Genomic DNA, 25,072 nt, shown 5'->3' on the forward strand with positions numbered 1-25,072 from the left:
GCACTGAGGAACTTTCATTCCAGTGACCATCCCCAACTGCTACCTCTGCTTTCCAATAAAGTCCATCTCAAGCACCTGGTTAGGTGAGTCCACCTGCCAGACACATACATTTTCCTTAGCCAACTACAGCACTGGTCTTATTTTCAAGACGCAATCCCAAACTAGGGCATTCTACTTAACATAGTGATTGAGCTTAAAAACAAAGCAAAGGAATAATATACTTTTATAAATATAAAATATACTTTACTATGTATTCAACAAAATATACTATTTTTACATAATATAAAATATATAGTGTTTGTATATTTGATTAGGTATTCAACTATTTTTTTAATATGTAAAAGTATACTTTTTACATTTTTGCTGTTTAAACCATGTGTATTGAATGTCTTAATCTCAGGATACCTTCAAGTCCTGCCTTCTGCCAAATAGTGATAACCATTAAAAATGTATTTCTCCTTATGAAATGCCCAGCTGTGTCTTGATTTCATTCTACTGATCTGTTAGAGGAAGCTAGGTTGGCTCCACTTCAAATGCCTGCTATCTAATCTCGGCAGGGCACTTAATGTTACTCAGTGATCCTTTATTCATCACTATTTCCTGCCCTATCACATTTCTCATACTGGCTGTCTCTCAAAATTCCTACCAGACTCTCCCCTAATCTATTCCTATTCCTTTCTACGCTTAATCTCAGTAGATTCCCTCATATCCTACCTTGCTGAGAATCCCAGGGCACTCGCCTCTATCTAATTGCTCTATATACTCTCATTCGCTTGTTTCCTTCTGTCATGGGAAAACTCTCCACCGTGTTCTCAATGACAGTCCAGCCTTTTCACATTCACTCCCTCACTCCCTCATATCCTCAGTCTTTGGCATTCATCTGCTTCCTTCTGTTCAACCAATAAACATTTTAAAACCCTTCTAGACCTAAAAACAGCACTCAAAAAAGAACTCTCAAATTCTTCCCTGCCCTTCAGAAGCTACAGATCTAGCTCTGACTCTTCACCGTTGTCCCAGGCCTTTCTCTACTTGGGGATAAGTCAATAGCTCAAGATTCTGTAAATAAAAAGAAACCAGACAGATACAGAACTTCTGGGGTAGAAACCTGTTTTTAAAGCAGGGGTCCCAAACCTCCAGGATCTAATGCCTGATGATCTGAACTGGACCTGATGTAATAATAAAAATAAAGTGCACAATAAATGTAATGCACTTGAATCATCTTGAAACCATCCCCCACCTCCCAGTCCGTGGAAAAATGGTCTTCCACATAACCTGATCCTGGTGCCAAAGAGGTTGGAGACCACTGTAAATGAGAGATAAGATGGCTGATATCTTTACATATATATATATATATTTCTTATTTAGTAGAAATTTTATAATATTCTACTTCATTTTAGTATTACTTGGGCCTTTCACACAAAGTCAGAAAAGACTGTTGACCCTGGTCTCCTTCCACGTCGTTAGAGATGACGACGATGCCATGCAGTAACTGCACTTTGCTGTGCTTTGTCGCTCAGTTGTGTCTGATTCTTTGTAACCCCACGGACTGCAGCCGTTTTTAGGGATTGGAATGAAAAACTGACCTTTTCCAGTCCTGTGGCCACTGCTGAGTTTTCCAAATTTGCTGGCATATTGAGTGCAGTACTTTCACAGCATCATCTTTTAAGATTTGAACTAGCTCAACTGGAATTCTATCACCTCCACTAGCTTTGTTCGTAGTGATGCTTCCTAAGGCCCACTTGACTTCACATTCCAGGATGTCTGGCTCTAGGTGAGTGATCACACCATTGTGATTATCTGGGTCATGAAGATCTTTTTTTGTATAGCTCTTCTGTGTATTCTTGCCACCTCTTCTTAATATCTTCTGCTTCTGTTAGGTCCATACCATTTCTATCCTTTATTGAGTCCATCTTTGCATGAAATGTTCCCTTCGTATCTCTGATTTTCTTGAAGAGATCTCTAGTCTTTCCCATTCTATTGTTTTCTTCTATTTCTTTGCACTGACCATTGAGGAAGGCTTTCTTATCTCTCCTTGCTATTCTTTGGAACTCTGCATTCAAATGGGTATGCTGCTGCTGCTGCTGCTAAGTTGCTTCAGTCGTGTCCAACTCTGTGTGACCCCATAGATGGCAGCCCACCAGGCTCCCCCATCCCTGGGATTCTCCAGGTAAGAACACTAGAGTGGGTTGCCATTTCCTTCTCCAATGCATGAAAGTGAAAAGTGAAAGTGAAGTCACTCAGTCGTGTTCGACTCTTCAAGACCCCATGGTCTGAAGCCCACCAGGCTCCTCCATTCATGGGATTCTCCAGGCAAGAGCACTGGAGTGGGGTGCCATCACCCTCTCCTCAAATGGGTATATCTTTCCTTTTCTCCTTTGCTTTTCGCTTCTCTTCCGCACAACTGCACTCATCTCACATGCTAGCAAAGTAATGCTCAAAATTCTCCACGCCAGGCTTCAGCAATATGTGAACCATAAACTTCCAGATGTTCAAGCTGGATTTAGAAAAGGCAGAGGAACCAGAGATCTAATTGCCAACATCCACTGGATCATCCAAAAAGCAAGAGTTCCAGAAAAACATCTATTTCTGCTTTATTGACTATGCCAAAGCCTTTGACTGTATGGATCACCACAAACTGTGGAAAATTCTGAGAGATGGGAATACCAGACCACCTGACCTGCCTCTTGAGAAACCTGTATGCAGGTCAGGAAGCAACAGTTAGAATTGGACATGGAACAACAGACTGGTTCCAAATAGGAATAGGTTTACATCAGGGCTGTATACTGTCACCGTGCTTATTTAACTTCTATGCAGAGTACATCATGAGAAACGGTGGGCTGGAAGAAGCACAAGCTGGAATCAAGATTGCCGGGAGAAATATCGATAACCTCAGATATGCAGATGACACCACCCTTATGGCAGAAAGCAAAGAAGAACTAAAGAGCCTCTTGATGAAAGTGAAAGAAGAGGGTGAAAAAGTTGGCTTACAGCTCAACATTCAGAAAACTAAGATCATGGCATCTGGTCCCATCACTTCATGGCAAATGGATGGGGAAACAGTGGAAACAATGGCTGACTTTATTTACTGGGGCTCCAAAATCACTGCAGATGGTGACTGCAGCCATGAAATTAAAAGACGCTTCCTCCTTGGAAGAAAAGTTATCACCAACCTAGACAACATACTGAAAAGTAGAGACAATACTTTGCCAACAAAGGTCCATCTAGTCAAGGCTATGGTTTTTCTAGTAGTCATGTATGGATGTGAGAGTTGGACTATAAAGAAAGCTGAGCACCAAAGAATTGATGCTTTTGAACTATGGTGTAGAAAAGACTCTTGAGGGTCCCTTGGACTGCAAGGAGATCCAACCAGTCCATCCTAAAGGAAATCAGTCCTGAATATTCATTGGAAGGACTGATGCTGAAGCTGAAACTCCAATACTTTGGCCACCTGATGCAAAGAACTGACTCACTGGAAAAGACCCTGATGCTGGGGAAGATTAAAGGCGGGAGGAGAAGGGGACGATAGAGGATGAGATGGTTGGATGGTATCACCAACTCAATGGACATAAGTTTGAGTAAACTCCAGGAGTTGGTGATGGACGGGGAGGCCTGGCGTGCTGCAGTAAACGGAGTCACAAAGAGTCAGACACGACTGAGCAACTGAACTGAACTACACTGGAGTGTAGCTCCCCAGACACCTCTGTCCATAGGGATTCTCCAGGCAAGAATACTGGAACAGGTTGCTTGTCCTCCTCCAGGAGATCTTCCCAACCCAGGGATCAAACCCAGGTCTCCTGCACTGCAGGTGGATTCTTTACCATCTGAGCCACCAGGGAAGCCCAAGAATACTGGAGTGGGTAACCTATCCCTTCTCCAAGGGATCTTCCTGATCCGGGAACTGAACCACGGTGTCCTGCATTGCAGGTGGATTCTTTCCCAACTGAGCTACCAGGGAAGCCCTAACCAGCTCTAAATTCCGCTTCCTGCAGGGATGGGTAGTTTTATTAGCAGACTGCACAATGTATCACAGTATATCACAATGATCTGCCAGAAAATTCCGCCATAAATTCCTGGAATACGCAGTCAGTCCAAAGTACTGCAGAGCTTTGAGTGTCAAAACCACTCAGCTGAACAAGGCTTATGGGGAAAATAAAGGCTATGCATGAGCAGTGTAGCCAAGGCAAGTGTCAGGTAAAAACACACTACAGATCAACATATTACAGGACTTTAAATTTTCCAAATGTGGAATGGGTTAGACAGTTTACAGGTGGTGGACTTGGGTGAAAATGGTGTGTCAGAAGTCCCCTCCTAAAACGCGCTGCTCTCTTATTTGTGTTAATTTATCCAACACTTTTTGACCTCATGACTCATAAAATGACTGAGACAACTGTTAACTGCAGAAGCAAAACCACCAACACTAATTCAGCTAATTTACAGATTTCTTTTGGTGATTTAAAGAAGATTCCAAAGTAAGTATAGCTTGATTTTTGAGGCTCATCTGTATCAAAGCTCAGCTATAATTGGTGGGATGGGTTGAAGTGTCTCTACCCCAAATTCCTATGTTGAAGTTCTAGCCCACAGCACCTTAGCACCTCATTTGGAGAGAAGGTCTATATGGAGATAATGAAGGTAAATGGAATCATTCAAGTGGGTCCTTTTTCATTCTGACTGGCATCTTCATAAAAAAGGGCAATTTGGACAGAGACACATGCATAATGGCAGGTGATGTGAAAACACAAGGAGAAGACAGTCATCTATAGGTCAAGGAGAGAAGTCTGGAACAGATCCCGTATTCAGAGGACTCCCACCCTGCCCACATTCTCATTTTGGGACTTTCAGCCTGCAGAACTGTGAAAATGAATTTCTGTTGCTGAAGCCACCCAGTTTGGTTGGCTTACTCTATCACAGCAGCCTTAACCAACTATCTCAAGTGGTGAGGCCTAGCATGAGACGCTGGACTATGGCAGTAGCAACTGACCAACGGCCACGGTAAACAGACACAGGATTACAAAGGTACAGGGCTTCCTAGGAGGCAGAGTTTAGAATGCAGCTGGCATGAAAAATCCAGCTACAGCTCTGTATATGAGTGAGTTTTCTAAGGCCACGAGGTGCTGGCCACGTTCTGCTCTTTTCTGTGATAACATTCAACAACAGTCTTTATGACCCAGTAATGAGCATGAAACACAAATTCAATTAGATGCAGCATACTCAGCAATTGCAGTAACATAACAAACATTTACAGAGTAGTCGCTTGCTCTCAGATTCAAATTCTATTCCTCCTGAGAGACCCAGCAACAATCTGCAGGGAACATCCATAAGTCTTTTGAAATTACAGAAGTATGAAGTATACATGGTTTTTTTCTTATACTTTCTTATACTCCTCCCCAAGTAAGATTTAGGCATTCCCATAAATGTGAAAAAAGACGCACAACCAACTCCCCTGAATATTCAACACTGACTTTAAACACAAGAAACAAAACTGCCCCCCAAATCAAAGGCAAAATTATGGTAATAATATGTTCTCAGTGTTTGCTCAGGGAGAGGTCTATGCTAGGATCCTGACAGAGGACACATGGATACATAACACGTACGTCCAAACAATCTAGGACTGAGGAATAGTTTTGAATCAACAAAGAAACTGCTTAGTAAAATCATCAATTTAAAGGTATAATAAGATGACTCATGCCCAGCAAGAATTAGGTCCCCTCCCATCTCTTCTGCTGCCAGCTCTCAATTACTTGAAGTCACTTTCACAAGAGCCAACACGCCGTATGAAGGAATGCTGTGCCTCTCCACCAGGTTGGAGGCCTTCCTCCAAATAGGAAAACCACACTAGTCCGGGGACATCACAGGTTCACTTACAAACTTAGATCCTAGCAGATAGCTACATTCTAGATTGAAAGTCCCTCCTGAGCTTCAACTATGAGACAAGGCTCTAATTAGGCAGCACAGATAGAACCATGTTGGCTTGAAAAGACACATACATGTCATCCTGATTATGCAAAGAACAATTTCTACAGCATTGTAGTAAAAAGCCTTTTAATATTTAAAATTATTACTAAGTCACTGGGCTATCAGGGATTTCCAGAAGTTGTCCAATTTTCTGCTTCTAAATAGGACAAAGAGACTTATTTTAATTTGGAGATAAACCAACTAACATCTTCAAGTCAGGGTCACCCTTCTGGCTGTGCAGGTTGTATCCTGTACAGGGTTCTCTGCCCCAGTGAGTAAAGGCTGAACCCCAGCCTGTTCCAGCCCAGGTGCTACATCCGCCTGGAGGACAGCCATTTCCTAACTGCACAAAAGCTCTTTAAGACCAGTGCCCCATTCACCTTCTGCATGGGTACCCTTGGGTATAAGTCTAGAATCACTGCAGAGAAAAGCAGTGGTTTTAAACACATTTAGTTCAGGAAGTGACATAGTCGGTGTGCCTGGAATTTAGAGGATAAAAAGCAGTGGCAGGTAGCGCTAGTGGTAAAGAACCTGCCTGCCAATGCAGGAGACTCGGGTTCCATCCCTGGGTTGGGAAGATCGCCTGAAGGACGGCGTGGCAACCCACTCTAGTATTCTTGTCCAGAGGATCCCAGGGACAGAGGAGCCTGGCAGGTTATGGTCCACAGAGTTACAAAGAGTCGGACATGACTGAAGCGACTTAGCATGCACACATGCAAAATGAGGAGGTGTTGGTCTGGGCTATGACCTGCAAGTCATGTGGGCCATTTTGAGAATTTAAAGATTATCCTACATCCAGAGGGATGATACTAAATGGTCTTAAGCATGGGGGTGACCTGATATGATTTGTGTTTCTAAAACAAATCTCTCTTGCTCCACAGGGAGCCAGAGAGGGTGTGGGAAGGTCCAGGTAAGAACTGGTGGATGGATCAAGTGATGACAGAGAACTGAACAAACTATAATGGGAGACTGAATTGACAGGACTTTGGGAATGATTAGATGGAGGCTGAAAGTATGAGAGAGAAGGAAAAATGTCCTGGATGATGTACAAAAAACTGGGCAGATGATGGATGTCATATATAAAGAACACTGTGAGGAGTAAGTTTGACAGATTATGGTCATAGGTTCAGTTTTAGAGATTTCCATAAAGCAGTGGGTGAATATGCTAGTAAATGCTAGTCTTCAAGTAAGATACTTACATGTGTTTAAAATAAAATCTGAGAAATACAGTGTCAACCATGGTTTTGGAAGTATTCTGGGCTGAATATAAGGTTATAGTTCTCAAATTCTTGTCTATGACCACATTCCTGACCCCACCTCAGGGTATTTTTGGTTTGACCACTTGCTCCGAGGGTAAAGAAATATCTGAAGAAAAAGGGGGAAAGACAGCCCACTTGTAGGCATTCTAGGTCACGTAACATGCTGACGGCCATCCCCTTCTCTGTCTTGCCTCCACAACTTGTCCCAGTCCTCATCTGTGGATTACTGATAAATCAAGACACCAAATTCATGAAGAACAGTGTCTCAGGGTATGGTTCCCAGCCCAGGCAACATCAGCAAAACTTGGGAACAGAAATGAAAATTCTCAGGCCCCAGCCCTGACCCACGAAATCGGAAACACTGAAGGTGGACCTGAACAATCTATACTTTAAGCAGGCCTCCAGGTGATTCTAAAGCACATTCAAGTTTAAGAACCACTGACAAAATCCAATCAGATTTCCCACAACTGTTTGCTTCCTAAATTCCATAATTCTATTTCGTGCTACAATTTCCTCGGTCCTCCAAAATTATAGTCAACATCTAAGTAAGACTCCTTCTCCAGGTGAGGCCATCTCTCTTTCGGGTCCCACACTATCTCCCTCAAGGTGTCCAGACACCCAGTTTTGCCTCCACTAACCTGAACCCTACCTACAACTTCAAGTCCACTGTTGGTGGCGCTGCCCTCCTGCTCTGAGCTCTCTCACTTCATTCCAGCTGGGCCACTCAGAATGTTGCTTTGTATTACACACTAAGTTAGCACCTTCCTACTGGGATCCTGCCTTTTTTTTTTAACTCAGCATAGTGTCTGATATAAAGAGAAAACCTAATCAAATCTAAATGGTTGTTACAGATCAGTGTTTCTCAAGGTGGAATCTATTGGCAAGTGTATGTTGGTTGAGAGGACAGGGTCTTAGCCCCATTTCTAGTCTATGAAACTAGCAACTTCTACATACTGGGGTCTGCAACTTCAGTGCACACTGAAATTCCACCGCCCCTGCTGTAGATGAGATTCAACTTGTTAACTACAGGCTTAGAAGAACTGCTTCTTGAGTACAGAACACTTAATGAATCCCTGAACTAAAATGAAACGAAATGACAAGAGCTTATCTTGTTCCTAACCTGTGATCCACACCGTAAATGTATTCTTCAAACTATAAAGTTTTAAAACAATGATAATCACACTTTATCCTCAACAAATACTGTGAAATAATTCCTTACCAGGGTCTCTTCCCTAGCCTACACTTACGGAACTGACTTTTCAGTCCTAATGAATTTTATTTTTTAATTGTTGGTCCAGATACCAGGGCTTTAAGACCACTTAGAAAATATCTTTTTCATCTATTTCTCTTAGAAGTATTCATTTGTAAATTGTTAATGTAAGCTTCAACAGAATGTAAACATTGAATTTTAAGTGTAAAAAGAAAATACCAAAATAGCTGTCAAAAAGCAAATGACATCATTTATAAGTAGTGGCACATCTTCTCACAGCCAAAAATATTTCCTGGCTTAAGTTATGAAAGTTAAATTTAGTTCCCCACAACCAACTGCCCCACCACTCCCTCCTATCAAGTGGGTACATGAGCTTCACCCTTGATCTCCCCAACACCCCCAAAATGCCTGCAGACTGACAAATCCATGGTCGAAACAGTTGCTACAGAGCATGTTATATAACAGAAGCAGAAGGAAAAGACATGTGATTTTTAATAGCATTGTAAGAGAAGTAGCTATGAAACAAAAAATGACAAGCTCTTCTCTAGAATTAGCTTGGGTCTTTCTTAAAACAATTTGTGTTCATCTTTATTTTGTCAAACACATGCAAATCCTTTGCTTTTAAACTGTACTAATTCAATTTTTACTATCCCTTTCTTAACTGAGGTAGGAAGTGGAAAACAGACACATACACATCTGAAATCTACAAAAATTAATAGCCTTGGGGGTTCTGATGTATGTTAACTTTTATTTTCTTTAAATTGCTAAATTCCATTTCTGAGATGTGTTTTAAAAGAATTTTAATAGTTGTTCATGGACAGAACCTATTTTGGGTCATTCTGGCTAGCAGGAAAATGTTTCTTTTTTTAATTGATACACAATTTAAATAAAGTAAAAGTAATCCTTTTTAGGTACACAGCTCGGGTTATTTTAAATGTTCATAATCATTAATTTTTTAAATTTTTATTTTATTGAAATATAGTTGACTTACAATGTTTCAGATAAACAGCAAAGGGACTGTTATGTATGTTTTCTTTTTCAGATTCTTTTCCATTATAGGTTATTACAAGATATTGAATATAGTTTCCTATGCTAAACAGTAGGTCTTTTATTATTTATTTATTTTATATATAGTAGTGTGTATCTGTTAATCCCGAACTCTTAATTTATCCCTCCCCCATCCTCTTTCCCCTTTGGTAATGTAAATTGGTTTTCTATGTTGATGAGTCTATTTCTGTTTTGTAAATAAGCTCCTTTGTATCTTTTTTTTAAGATTCCACATATAAGTGACATCATATGATTATTTGTCTTTCTCTGACTTACTTCACTTCATACGATAATCTTTAGGTCTATTCTGTTGCTGCAAATGGAATTTTCATTCTGTTTTATGGTTAACTAATATTCCATTGCATATATACCACATCTTCTTTAGCCATCCATCTGTCCGTGGACATTTAGGTTGTTTCCATGCCTTGGCTCCTGTACATAATGCTACTATGAACACTGGAGTGCATGAATCTTTTTGCAATTCAATGAGTTTTGAAAATGCATGCAGTTGTGTAACTACCACCAAAACAGTATGGAGCTGTGTTGCCACAGTTGCCACAGGTAGCTAGTGAGCCCTTGAAACATAGCTGGCGCAAAATCAGAGATGTAAAATATAAGACTTCAAAGATTTGGTTTTTAAAAATGCAAATGCATAGATCTTATTAATATATGGTGAAATTATAATATTTTTCATATACTGGGTTAAATATAGTACAGTTTAATTCTACTTTTTTCCCCCTTTTTTAATGTACTTTTAAGAAAATTAAAAGTAACTGGCTATCATTTGTGGCTCAAGTCACATTTTTATTGGACAATACTGATACAGTAATGGATTATTTCTGTTCCCCAAAGAACGCCCTCGGTCTCCTTACAACACATACCATTTCCACTTTCCTGGCTTCTAATAATGACTGATTTCCATCCCTAAAGTTTTGCTTTTAAAAACAATGGGTTGGTCAAAAAGTTTATTCATGTTTTTCCCTAATATCTAACGGAAAAACTAGAATGAACTTTTTGGCCAATGCCAAATTTCCTTTTTGTGTTTCTCCATAATTATCTCATGATGTTTTTAGAGCTTTTAAAAACAAACTACTTTTAAAATTAAAAGATTTGAAAAAATCTTACCTGATAATTTCTTATAATTTTAATTAACCAATATCCTTTTCATTAACCAGTTCCAAAGCCAGTAGGCCACGACAAATGCATTCTGGGTAACAAACCGTTTTCCAGAAGGAGATGTGCACAAGTGGTTCATAACTGAATGGGGACCATTGTGCAGACACACAACAGCATCCATTCACAGATGTTGCTGGAGATCTGAGCCAGAGGTGAAGAACCTCCCATAGCATAATTGTATTCAGCCTCAGGAAAGTGGAGAGAAAGCCTTAACTGTGCTAAGAAAATATTGGACAAAAATGTAAGGCACTGAATGGGTAAATCATTTAAAGGTGGGAGGAGGAAGAGAGACAGAAGTGGGGGCTACAGGGAGTATCTACCGGTGGGAACTCTGCAGTGGCTGATGAAAATGGCCAAAGAGATGGAGAGAGACATCCAGTCCACAACCCACCCCAGACCCCACTGTTCCCATTCTGCTTTTCTTCTGATTCCCTTCAAATTAAACTGAAGTTAATTAGTATTTATAGCAGGCTTTCACACTTCCTGCTCCTATTCACATTCATGATTCATTCCTTCTTCAGACACTGTACACCATCTTTCTGATTTTCCAGAATATAAGAACAACATTGTAGATGAGCTCCTATCCATGTTTTCTCCCACTGAGTTACTTAGAGTGCCAGTCTATCTGCCTCTGAACTCTTCGGGTCCTTCTGGATAATCAACCTTAGGCACATCTCCTTAGACTTCTATCCCTGGCTCCCACCTCTTCTCCTTTCCTTTGCAATCTTTAAGAGAATGTGAACAAAGGCCTTTGCATGTTGAACATTTTACTGCTAGTCCTTTAAGGAAAGGTGGTAACATGCTAACTAGGTTCTTTGAGCTGGGGTTTCTTTTTCCCTCTGAGATAATTAAAAGTACCAGTGGAGAATTCCCTGGTGGTCCAGTGGTGAAGACTCTGCTTTCACTGCCATGTTGTTGATGTTGTTCAGTTGCTAAGGACTGTAGCCCGTCGGGCTCCTCTGCCCATGGAGTTCTCCAGGCAAGAATACTGGATTGGGTTGCCATTTCCTTCAATCCCCAACCCAGGGATTGAACCCAGGTCTTCTGCTTTGCTGGTGGATTCTTTACTAATGGACCAGGTTCAATACCTGATTGGAGAACTAAGATCCCACAAGCTGTGTGGTGTGGTCAAAAAAATAAATAAGAGCACCTGCAGAGATTATATCTTCCCACCTTTCCCTCATAGATTTCTTGTGGAAATTTCCACCAAAGGGACTCTACCCGTCCAAAGCAGATGACACTCATTTTACCAGTGCTTAGCCCCAAAAGATCCTTCTGCGTATTTCCACCCCAACTGGAAAATGCACTAGAAATGGAAAAGTCTTCAGGGTGGCTCCCATGTTAGTGACACCCTGGGAAAGGAGGGTTGCCCATGACTACCAGAATCCCAGCAGGGTTCACAGATCTGCCACCATGCTGGCAGATGCAGACACTACCCAGAACGACAGACAGGGACCTGCCTTGTTCTCCTGGAGGCTCCGGTTCACTTGGGGGAAGACATTCAGAAAACCAAGTATGACTATTAAATGTACACATGAATGGGCAATGGATTTATTTTTGAAATTTTAAAATAAAACCAAAACATTTTGCCCATAGGGGCAATGCCAAAGAAAGAGGAAGATGTTTCAGGTTCCTCAATTATGAATGAAAACAACCATCTGCCATGCATCCCATTATATATAATATCTAATCATTATACAAACTCTGCAAGGAAGATATTACTATCTCTAGTTTATGGATGAAGCAAAGCTGGGTTAAAAATGACTTAGATGCTGCTAGAAGTGGCCTGGAACTTGGTAGGCTCTCAACTGAAAATGTACACAGTTGTTTATTTTCAAAATATTGAAAAATAGAGGGCATATTTTAACAGAGAGGTAGGAAAGGACTATAGGTTCTCTGCATCTGGTGTTACACAAGGCACTATCAGTCTTGGCCCGAAGTAGGTATGAGCCTTGACATTAAGGAATAAAACAAGAAAAGTTATACATTTATGTTTGGCAATTGTACAAATGATTTGCACTGAGTTCTCACTCAATAAATAAAAAAGCTGATGCTATCACGTAACAGCCTGGCTACAGGACGTTGGGGAATTCAAGCCACAAATGGGGTTAATAACTGCAATGCCTACTAGAAAGGGATGCTGTAAAGACTGAATGAGACAATCTATACTCAAAGTGTTCATACTGTCTGCAGTATTTCAAAATACTTCAACGTGAACAAGTTAGCAAAGCTGATAATTATTTTTAACCTGTACTTTAGGGCAGTTGGCATTTGAAGAACTAATCAAAAGCTCATATAGTTGACTATAAAGTCAACTATAGTTCTCTTTGATGAAAACTACAGGGTTTTTATTTAGCATTAATGGCTGTTGCACATGATTTTTCATCAATCAAATGATCTTCATGATGGACTCTAAGCACTGTACAGACATTCCCACTCTTGCATAAACTGAATTTAAGACTCTATGCAAACCAGTTGTCAAAATCTTTCAAAACGGTACCCTGGATGGGCTTCCTTGGTGGTTCACTGGTAAAGAATCTGCCTGCCAATGAAATACCAGTTCAATCCCTGGTCTGGGAAGATCCCACATGTCTCAGAGCAATTAAGCCCATGCATCACAAAAACTGAGCCTCTGCTCTAGAACCCAGGAACCACAACTACTGAAGGCCAAGTGCCCTAGAGTCCATGTTCCAAAACAAAAAAAGCCACCCCCGTGAGAAGCCCACGCAATCCAACTAGAGAAAAGCCCGCACGGCAATTAAGACCCAGCACAGCCTAAATACGTAAATTTTTTTTTTTTTTTTAAAAAGCAAAACAGTGTACTCATCTAAAGATTCCCACTAGTTCTGTTTCTAGACACTTTGAAGGAAATTTTGCCCCTCAATCCTAACAAGAAAGTTAACTAAATCCCAACAGATTAGCTAGAGTATTGTTCCATCTGGCTCTAACAAAACTTTCTTTCAGAGTGTTATCCAAATGAACAAGAGGACAGACCACAGGAAGTTCCAGAGTAGCTCTGTCCAAAAGAACTTTCTACGATGGCACAGCACAATAAGGTAGGCCAGAAGCTACTAAGATTCATTTCAGTTCAGCCACTCAGTCGTGTCCGACTCTTTGTGACCCCATGGACTGCAGCACATCAGGCTTCCCTGTCCCTCACCAACTCCCAGAGCTTGCTCAAACTTATGTCCATGGAGTCAGTGACGCCATCCAATCACTTCATCCTCTGTTCTCCCCTTCTCCTCCTGCCTTCAATCTTTCAGCATCAGGGTCTTTTCCAATGAGTCAGTTATTTGCATCAGGTGGCCAAAGTATTGGAGTTTCAGTTTCAGCATCAGCCCTTCCGATGAATATTCAGGACTGATTTCCTTTAATATTGACTGATTTGATCTCCTCGTCCAACGGACTCTCAACAGTCTTCTCCAACACCACAGCTGAAAAGCATCAATTCTTTGGCACTCACCTTTCCTCATGGTCCAACTCTCACATCCATATATGACTACTGGAAAAACCATACTCTTGACTAGATGGACCTTTGTTGGCAAAGTACTGTCTCTACTTTTCAATATGCTGTCTAGGTTGGTCATAGGTTTTCTTCCAAAGGAGCTAGCATCTTTTAACTTCATGGTTGCAGTGACCATCTGCAGTGATTTTGGAGCCCAAGAAAATAGTCTCACTGTTTCCATTGTTTCCCCATCTATTTGCTAGGAAGTAATGGGACTGGATGCCATGATCTTCATTTTCTGAATGTTAAATTTTAAGCCAGCTTTTTCACTCTGCTCTTTAACTGTCATCAAGAGGCTTTTTAGTTCCTCTTCACTCTCTGCCATAAGGGTGGTGTCATCTGTATATCTGAGGTTACTGATATTTCTCCTGTCAATCTTGATCCTGGCTTGTGCTTCATTCAGCCCAGCATTTCACATGATGTACTCTGCATGTAAGTTAAATAAGCAAGGTGACAATATACAGTCTTGATGTACTCCTTTCCCAATTTTGAACCAGTCTGTTGTTCCATGTCGGTTCTAACTGTTGCTTCTTGACCTGCATACAAATTTCTCAGGAGGCAGGTAAGGTGGTCTGGTATTCCCATCTCTTTAAGAACTTTCCACAGTTTGTTTTGATCCACACAGTCAAAGGCTTTAGTATAGTCTATGAAGCAGAAGTAGATGTTTTCTGGAATTATCTTGGTTTTTCTATGATCCAACAGGATGTTGGATCAATTTGACATCTGGTTCCTCTGCATTTTCTAAATCCAGCCTGAATATCTGAAACTTCTCGGTTCACATACTGCTGAAGCCTCACTTGGAGAATTTTGAGCATTACTCTGCTAGCATGTGAGCTTGCTATAAGGTAGCAATAAGGAGACCTACAGTTCTCACTGCTATTGTTAGTTACAGGTAGTCACTGAGCACTTGAAATGTGATGAAAATGACTGAAGAAGCATTTTTATAAGTTGAATTTTAATGGTCGCATGCGGCTACCCTGTTGCACAGCACAGTTCTGGGGTTTACAAAACAAGACGGTATGATGTTTTTGTGCCTGCCATTAAACACTTGTATCTGTGGCAGAAATTCAATCTAAGAGTTGCTTTCATGGCAATACTGGTTGGTGAAGTTGTGGGAGAGGAGACCTATAGTTCTCACCACTGCTACTGTCGACTAACAATATTCAATATTTATGATGTATAAACAGATTCCTTGAAGTTGGTACCCAGTAGCAGCAGCCTGGCCCTAGGGGACCTCTGGACTTCGGAGGCAGAACTGGGTAACAGAAACTGCAAAAGCTAAGACTGGGGTGAAAATACACAACTCAAAGGACTGTCTTGAAAATTAAATGACCACACCTGTGAAAGCACCACTGAACTTTGCTAACACCAAAATGCTATTTTCACCACCATCCTTCTTTAATTAAGTACATGAGCTTTAATAAGGCTTTATCTGTTTGGGAATGGACATATAAATAGAACGTAGGAAATTATACCCATCCTCTCCCTAATCCCTCAAGTAATTTCAGCTAAGAATTCAATCTGGAAAAAGGATATCCTTGTCACAATAGTTCTTATAACCAAAATAAACCATGGGGACGTCCTCTTTTCTGAAGAGCATGAACTGTAGTCCATTTAAGTTATATTTACATAGTCCAAGTAAATCTATATGTTGGTTTTTGTCTCTGAAGGTAAAACAATACATTAATATGTAAAACCACATTATAGCAGCACAAGATAAATAAAACAAATTCAGGACAGTGTTCCTGGGAGATGTGGGGAAAGATGAGGATCAGGGAAGGAATACAATGGGACTTAAGTTTCATCTCCAACATTTCATTCCTTTTCACAAAAACAATGGGTCAAATATGCCAAAATGTTGACTTGACCAAACTTAGTTGTAAGTATTATAGGTATTAAATCATTGACTATAGTCTTATCTATTATTTTTCAAAAATTTATTTTGACCTAATTTTAGATGTACAGAGAAGCTGCAAATACAGTATCCATGTATCTTCACCGTACTTCCCTTAATGTTAACATCTTATGCATCCATAGTACAATAAACAGACCAGAAATTTAACTTTGGGACAACACCATTAACTAAAATTAAAAACACAATGAAGTCTCCCCAGGTTTCCCATTCATGTCCTTTTCCCATTCTGATAATTCCATCTAGTTATTTCTCTCGAGTCTTCTGCAGTTTCTCAGTCTTTGCTTGCCCTCTATGGCCTTGACACTGATTATTTTGTTGACTGTCTCAAAAATGAAGTGTGTCCGATATTGTCTCATTATTAGGCTGTGATTACACATTATGGGCAAGACTACCACAAAAATGATGCTGTGTCCTTAGTGTACCATATCATAGGTTTGTGATATCTTTTTATACTGTCAAAATATTTCATAATTTCAAAGATGAAAAATCAGTAGCTATATTAGTCTTGGTTCTCCAGAGAAACAGAACCAACAGTAGACATATGAATGTGTATGTATATCAACACATACACACACACACACACATATGAATGACAAAAGAGGCTTATTATAAGGAATTGGCTCATGCAAGTTAGGGAAGTTGAAATGTCCCAAAGTGTGCCCTCTGCAAGCTGGCGACCCAGAAGAGACAATAGAGCAGTTCAAGTCCAAGTCCCGCAGCCTGAGGATCAGGAGAACTGATGATGTAAGTTCCAGTCTGAGTCCAGAGATGGGAGAAAACCAATGTCCTAGCTCAAAGACAATCAGGCAGAGAGAGCAAATTCTCCCTTCCTCAGTTTTCTGTTCTATTCTGACTTCAAAGGATTGGAGGCCAACACACACTAGGCAGGGGCCATCTGCCTTACTCAGTCTACTGATCCCAATGTTAATCTCATCTGGAAGCACCTTCATAGGCACACCCAGGATAATGCTGAACCAAATATCTGGGTACCCTGTGGCCAAGTCAAGTCAACACATAAAATGAACCATAATAGTAGCTTAATTTCTAAGTCAGAAACTTTCCACTTTAGATATTTAGGCTCTAAATCCCATCAAGTCAAATGGATTTGAGGAAGCATTCCAATTTTTAAACTTGTCATTATTATTGGCTTCAGTTCTAAAACACTGTAAATTCACCACATACTATCATTTTTAAAACCTCAAGAGCTTTATTATAGATGATTCTGCTTCAAGAGAAAAGGTAATGAGCCAGCTATACTATTTAGATAATATACCTGTGACCCAAGGAAAGGTAGGTCACCAAGTCAAAATAAGGCCCTAGGAAAGAAATGAACACAACTGGTATTGTTAATGAGGACCCTGAATCCTCTGATTTGTTATCGGAAGTAAAAGCTAAGTCACCTTTTAGAATTGATTACACTCCTCAGCATGGCATCCTGAAGATGTGTTATTACTTCAATGATGCCTTAGGAAAAAATATCAGAATAAATCATGTAATACATAGGGGTGCCCTGGTAGCTCAGACAGTAAAGAATTTGCCTGCAATGCAGGAGACCCAGGTTTGACTCCTGGGTCAGGAAGATCCCCTCAAGAAGGGAATGGCTACCCACTCAAGTACTCTGGCCTGGAGAATATATAACAAGCAATTAACTGTGATTATCCTTTTTCTGGGGTAGGTGAGAAGGCAAGTTTCAAGGACTTTGAGCAGTATATTAAATATATATGTACACATATGCATTTATAATGAAATCTATATGTATACATATATATACAAACACACATATATATACTGAGAGAGAGAAAAAGTATACCGAGAAATGGCAGCATGTACAAATATATAAGATTTCAAGTTTTCTCTCATGCTTCCCCTGTGTGAAGCTCTTTTATCTTCAGGATGATTCTATACTTTAGTTTAGGCTGAGAAATAATTTTTTCCCACTTAAATTTTTATGTTTACTTCAAAGCATTCCGTTGGCATGGGTAATGGTATAGCACACAGCTTCTCCCAGAACTTCACTCCAGCTGCATGGAAAGAAAGGAACTCATGAATCCTTTTCTAGGCTCCCAGTGCCCTAGGAGGCAGTCATAGAGTTTTTATGAAAAGCCAGAGCAGAGGAATCCAGATCTCATCATGCCAAAGAGGAAGCTGAATATTTATTTTAAATCTCATTTTAGCCTGCTCCAAATGTGGATGCCATTGCTTGGGGCCAGTCCTATGGTCTATGTACTTAGAATACACAGTTCCACTCAAAGGAGTTTCCTCCAAGGCACCAGAACACAGGTTTAATTTTGGCCTAAGTCCCAGGAATCTTTCAGGGAGGAGGCAGGTGGCCAGCCTCCCAAAAGACAGGAGTGTGTAGAGGGTAAGAGTTCGAGCTCTGGAGCCAGACTGCTTCTGTCTGAACCCAGGTTCTAGCGTGATGTGAGAAGGGTACGTAACTGCTCAGGCCTTGGTTCCTTTGTCTGTGGGTAGTGGTGGTTTAGTTGCTAAGTCATGTCTGACTTTTGGGACCCCATGGACTGAAGCCCACCAGGCTCCTTTGTCCATGGGATTTCCCTGGCAAGAACAGTGGAGTGGGTTGTCATTACCTTTTCCAGGGTACTTTGTCTGTAAAACAGGGCAACTAACGATGCTTAACTGATTGAGGAGCTGTGAAGATTAAACAATAAGTACCTATAAAGTGCTTAGACTAGGACCTGGCATGCAGTAAGTGGGCAATAAATGCTACAGAGGAGGCTGCTCCTGACCTGAGCTCCCCAGAATTAACCTAGGACCCCAAACACTCATGGAATGTGTGGCATCTGTGGTCACCTGCCATGTGGCCTCTGTAGAGTATAGATGGTGTCTCCCCAATTCCAATTCTGCCTATTTTTCACACCAGGACACCATAACTCCTGAAACAGACTGACCAAAAATAATCTAACAAAACCTAGAAATTAAACCAGTGGGACTGACCAGGTGGCTCAGTGATAAAGAATCCACCTGGCAATGCAGGAGACCTGGGTTCAATCCCTGGGTCAGAATGATCCCCTGGAGGAGGGCATGGCTACCCACTCCAGCATTTTTGCCTGGAGAACCCCATGGACAGAGGAGCCTGTCAGGCTACAGTCTATGGGTTGCAGAGTCGGACACGATTGAGTGACAAAGCAAGAGCAAGAGAAATTTAACCAGTACAACAGCAAAAGCATTGTACTGATACTGAGCAAACGTAGCAAACGTTAAATATAATCTTGTTAAATGGAAATAAAGACAGAAAAAGTTTAAAAAAGATCTTTTAGCAACTAATAGATTCCAATGAGCTCGAGTTCTTTAAATCAGACCAGTGTTTCTTGGCTTTTTTCCTTTTCGTGTGTGTGTGTGTGTGTGTGTGTGTGTGTGTGTGTGTGTGTGTGTTGAAACCTATGCTTCTTTTTGGATAAATATAAAAACCGTTTGGTTTCTTTTAATACTGATTGTAACTTGAAATTTTTTTTTAAAGTGACCAAAAAAAGTTCTAAACAATATTAATTTAGGAACATGCTTTTTCAACATTGTAAATCAACTATACTTAAGTGAAAAAAAAATTTTTTTTTAAACATAACATGTACTTTTTCCAATTACATATGCACTCCATTCCTTGGAAACTCTGAGTGGAAGCCCTACTCCCTTCCTGAGAATCACTGATTGACCCAGAAACAGTACCCCACAGCCCCACAGTTTAGACCAGGCTGGCAGTTGCTGTAACTACATTTGTTAAGATGATTCTGCTGTTGGAAAGGTTAATTTTTGTTTAGCCTCTGCAACTGACTGACTGCCTTCAATCCTACATAACTCAGTTGTCCTCAGAATTTGCACATTTGGGAAGCAGACAATGAAAGACTTACTACCTCCACCCATAAAGTGCCCCCCAGATATCTCACCAATCCCCTCATAATTCCATGATGCCATTGGGAAGGGGAGGGTAGACCAGGAAGTAGGAGGACCTAGTGAGGTCAGCAGGGGTGTCAGCAGAGGAGGATGACAAGGAAAGCAAAGCTCCAAGTCTAGAAAAACTCAAGGCACCTCATGTTATTGAAGAGACTGTCAAAGGAGAACAAGGACAACAAGGACAGAGATCCAGGTAACAGAACTGGCGTAAAATAATACAAACAACCTCAGGAATAAGGCCGAAGCCTAGCTGGGAAGCTCAGAATACCGAGGTCCTCAACAATGCATTCCTCCATACCTGTCCACATCCACCTTCAAGTTTTTTTCTTCTAACACCGGGAAATAACCAAGTATTATTACAATCAAGCCCCCTGCCCATGACACGTATCCCACCCTTACTCTCCGAAAGCAGCAGCCAACCTTTTAAGTTCTGAAACTGTCCCCTAGTACTGACTGTGCCCTCTTCTGTATTTGGGGAGTGGGTGCAGAAACTAAGCTGGCCTCTGCCTCCTCCCTCACTTTCTCACTCTGACACAGATGAAGTAGAGTCTAGGTCCACTGTTACCACCTCGTCTCCCCCCGTCCATTTCTCAACCCAGGGCAAAGCTACTCAGTCTGTTCTCGTGAGAGCCAACCAATAACATTCATGCTGTGCCAAATGCACTGGAAGTTGTTTTGTTTGCTTGTTTTCATCATGTTGAGCATTCAATATACTTTGAGTTAACCAGAAGAATGCCTAATAAATGAAACCACTACCTGAGTATGTGCTCACAGGATAAAAGCCAAGTTCCCTAACAGGGGTGGAAGGCTTTCCATGATCTTAGTGACCCTGTTTACCACTTCATGCTTGATCTCCACCCCACACCTGGCTGTTTCTCACCTGGGAGTCCTTGCTCACGTGTCCCATCTGCTTATAAGGTCCTCTCCCCCAGTCACTCCCTCCTTTTCAGCTAACTTCCACACCCCACTAAATGCTGAGATCAGACGGAATCTCCTCTGGGAGGCTTCTCCTGATGCCCCCTCCCAGATCTCCACCCCAGTGGTACAGGTACCTCCTTCCGTTCTCCCATGACATTAGTTTTAAGTTCTGCTGCTGCAGTTACCATTCTGTCCTATAAAAGGCTGTTTATGTCCATTTCACCAAATAGGTTCTAAATTCCCTCAAGACAGGAACCATCCTGGACACCAACATGAAAGGAACTGTCATGGCATCTGTCCTTCTGCCATTGAAAGGAGTCTTGTCAGCTGAGTTGATGAGGGGATGGGATATTTTGGGAGCAAGGCACTGGCTCCTGTAGCTTTCAATTTCTTTCTTCTCTCTTCCCACACTGCTGACTCTAACTTGGGTCCTTCTGTTACCATGGTAACCAACAGTTCCAGAACACAGACTTCTGGCAGTTGGACTTTTAGCTACTGAGACTCAGGACCTGAAGGATTTTTCATGTCCCCAGTTTATGGCTCAGGAGTTGGCAGCACCCCTCTCACGTGGGCAGCCACCAAGGCAGAACATTACAGAGACTACAACAGGTGAATGCATGTGTGCCTGTGTATTCCTACCCTCTCCCCCAGTTTCTATGGGACATCATAGAAAAAGTGCCATCAGAGGGTGGAAGGACGCGTATCTAAATGGCTATAACCTTTCTGGGAAGCCACTTGGTATCAACTATTAGGAGCCTTTAATACATTTGTGGCCTTTGATCGATTAAACCCACCTATAAAAACATAAAGGGAGACACAAAGATTTATTAACAAGGGGTTTTACTGCAGATGTGTCTATTAAAGACAATAACTAAGTCATTAATAAGAAAGTGGTTAAAAAAGACAGAATAGCCATATACACGTTTAATGTAGGTTGTGCCATCAGTTCAGTCAGTTCAGTTGCCCAGTCGTGTCCGACTCTTGGCAACCCCGTGGACTGCAGCACGCCAGGCATCCCTGTCCATCACCAACTCCCAGAGCTTGCTCAAATTCATGTCTATCAAGTCGGTGATGCCATCCAATCATCCCATCCTCTGTCGTCCCCTTCTCCTCCTGCCTTCAATTTTTCCCAGCATCAGGGTTAGTCAGTTTTCCAGTGAGTCAGTTCTTTGCATCATGTGGCCAAAGTATTGGAGCTTCAGCATGAGTCCTTCCAATGAATATTCAGGACTGATTTCCTTTAGGATAGACTGGTTTGATCCACTTGCAGTCCAGTCGGCCCGCAGTGCAGGAGACCTGGGTTCAATCCCTGGGTTGGGAAGATTCCCTGGAAAGGGGAAAGGCTACCCACTTCAGTATTCTGGCCTGGAAAATTCCATGGACTGTATAGTCCTCAGGGAAGCAAAGAGTCGGACAGGACTGAGCTACTTTCACGTTGTGCCATAAAACATAATCATCTCAGTTTCAACTGATGTGACTTTCATATCTGCATATACACATGATGGTACATATATATATACACACATATATATACTGTTGTATACACGTAAGTACATATAAATAAAAAGAAAAGATTATAAGGAAATCCACCAAAGTGTTTTCATGATGATTATCATTATCTCTGGACAGGGGAATCACAAGCATATTTATTTTCAACTTCACACTTTTTTATATTTTTCAAATTTCACAGCATGATCATTTTTCTTTTACGATACAAGTTTTTTCAACTGTAGTCATAGATGATAGGAGGCATCCAATGAAGATGCTTAGTGGAGAAGATTGCATAGAGCAGGTTTTTAAAGGGAGAGGGCTGCCTCTTTTGTTCTTCATTGGAGATTGTAAAACAGATGAACTTCTCTCAGAGTGGGATAGTTTCAAGTAGAAAAAAGAACGGATAATGTTATTGGGTAAGTACCATATTACCCTCCTCTTCTCCCCAGTCCCACTTAGATTTTCTCTTTTGAAGATCCCTGGGATGAGGGAGACATGAGATTTGAGCCTCTGAACTCCATGGTGCACTCATTCTCCAGCAGTTCTGAATCAAACCTGAGTCTCTCTGTGGGCTATTTCCCCTGTGAGGACACCCTCTCCTGCGAAGATTCATCTTCTGAAGGTTCTTCAGTCCACTTTGTCCCTCCTATCCAAGGGTCATGGTGGACTGAAAACACAGGGAGGCGCCTGGCGAGACGAGACCAAATACAGGATGGCCCAGAGCAGTTCTGCAAACTCAGCATCACCCTGGCCTGGGATGTTGACGTGACCTCTAACAATTCAGACTCGACTGCTAACTGTGACCCAAGTGGAGACAACAAAGACAAGCACCCCAAAGAGAAGACACAGATGACTCTCAGCAAACTGGATGGTCTTGTGCAAAAGCTTGAGAAATTTCTAGAGAACCAGAAAGATGACAAAGATGATGACTCTGTGTTCCCTGAATCTGCTCAGGAGGAAGACTCCCAGCTGCCTAGCAGCTCCCTTCCAGGTATGGCTCAGGCTAGTCATCAAGAATATGGTAGCTGTCAAGACTTGGCCAAGCTCCACCCACTAGAAAATGAAGATGTCAACCAGTTTCCAGAGATTCTTCCAAGGCTTCAGAACCAGGAGCTTGCTAAGGTGAGCAGAGAGGTACCTCACAGGCAAGCACAGGATGGGCCTGGTGGAGGGTCCAGGTGGGAACGCATGGAGCATTACTCCCCACTATAGAAGGGACAGAGCAGAGGGGAAGGCAAAATACTGAGGAGTCCTGAGACAGAGAAGAGGGTAGCAATGTAAAGACAACAATTATGACCAAAATACGAGTGTGTGTGTGTGTGTGTGTGTGTGTGTGAATGAGCACTGAAACTGAGCACATATAGCTGGGTTGTGTGTTAGTCATTCAGTCACATCTGACTCTTTGTGACTCCCATGGACTGTAGCCTCCCAGGCTCCTCTGTCCATGGGATTTTTCAGGTAAGAATACTGGAGTAGTGGGTAGCCATTCCCTTCAACAGGGGATCTTCCTGATCCAGGGATCAAAGCCAGGTCTCCTGTGCTGCAGGCAGATTCTTTACCATCTGATCCACCAGGGAAGCCAGCTGAAGGATCTGAGCTCCCTAAATGGACATATACTGGCCCCACTGTCGTCCAGGTTACACAACATCTAACATTTGTCTTCTTGGCAGATAATAAGCGAGGCAACTGGCAGCCAAGGGACAGATATTGCAGAGATCTCCTCAGTCTTATCAGGTCCACCAGAGAAGGAGGACACTCACTCCAGCACAGCCCTCTCGTGTCTGAAGTTCGGGTGGGTCTTCCGCTGGCTAAGGCCCCAAGTCCGCTCCTCACTTTTGGGGAGAGAGGACCCCAAGGAGGCCACTGAGCACCCCCGTGAACTGGTACAAAAGAAAAGATTCTCTCGCAGAAGCAAGAGAATCCAACCTCAAGAATCCTTCGAATTAGGATACCCCATACCACCAGATTTTTAAACTTTTTGATAGTCCCTATTCTACAATCCCCACAAGTTGTTTTCCCCAATAAACAAAATATATATTCTTTTAAAGAATTTATTTATTTATTTATTTATGGCTGCCCTGAGTCTTCATTGCTTTACAAGGGCTTTCTGTAGTTGTGGTGAGTGGGGGCTTTTCACTGCGGTGGCTTCTCTTGTTTCAGAGCATGGGCTCTAGGGAACACAGGCTTCAGTAATTGCTGCATGTAGGCTCAGTAGTTGTGGTTCATGGAGTCTAAGGGCACAGTCTCAATAGCTTAGTTGCCCAGCAGTATGTGGGATCTTCCCAGGCCAGGGATCGAACCAATGTCCCTTGTATTGCAAGGTGGATTCTTAACCACTAGGCTACCAAGGAAGCCTCCAGCTGACTTATTATTTAAGAAATAAAGCCATGTAAACACATGACTATAAAGGGTTATGGCAAGTAAGAGTATGCACATGGTCCATTCAGTTCAGTTCAGTCGCTCAGTTGTGTCCGACTCTGTGACCCCATAAATCGCAGCACGCCAGGCCTCCCTGTCCATCACCAACTCCCGGAGTTCACTCAGACTCACGTCCATCGAGTCAGTGATGCCATCCAGCCATCTCATCCTGGGTCGTCCCCTTCTCCTCCTGCCCCCAATCCCTCCCAGCATCAGAGTTTTTTCCAATGAGTCAACTCTTCGCATGAGGTGGCCAAAGTACTGGAGCTTCAGCT

At 41.8% G+C, this 25,072-nt stretch overlaps 2 protein-coding genes across 4 annotated transcripts in view; one reads left to right on the forward strand and one right to left on the reverse strand.

Annotated features, from left to right (window-relative positions):
- PPFIBP1 (PPFIA binding protein 1) overlaps nt 1-25,072 on the reverse strand; it is a 199,401-nt gene that overhangs the window by 87,982 nt on the left and 86,347 nt on the right. The window lies entirely within an intron of this gene.
- C5H12orf71 (chromosome 5 C12orf71 homolog) lies at nt 22,875-24,352 on the forward strand. The gene is made up of 2 exons (XM_052640609.1): nt 22,875-23,381; nt 24,050-24,352. Exons 1-2 carry the CDS (start codon nt 22,875-22,877, stop codon nt 24,350-24,352), a joined length of 810 nt encoding a protein of 269 aa, XP_052496569.1.

Source organism: Budorcas taxicolor, chromosome 5 (genome assembly GCF_023091745.1).
Source record: "Budorcas taxicolor isolate Tak-1 chromosome 5, Takin1.1, whole genome shotgun sequence".
Classification (NCBI taxonomy): domain Eukaryota; kingdom Metazoa; phylum Chordata; class Mammalia; order Artiodactyla; family Bovidae; genus Budorcas; species Budorcas taxicolor.

What these genes read in the sequence shown, in the direction of transcription:
- C5H12orf71 (XM_052640609.1), top strand. Translation starts at nt 22,875, where the DNA reads ATGAGATTTGAGCCTCTGAACTCCATGGTGCACTCATTCTCCAGCAGT. An exon ending in CCCTTCCAGGTATGGCTCAG is followed by an intron (nt 23,382 to 24,049) that starts GCTAGTCATCAA and finishes TCTTCTTGGCAG; the next exon opens with ATAATAAGCGAGGCAACTGG.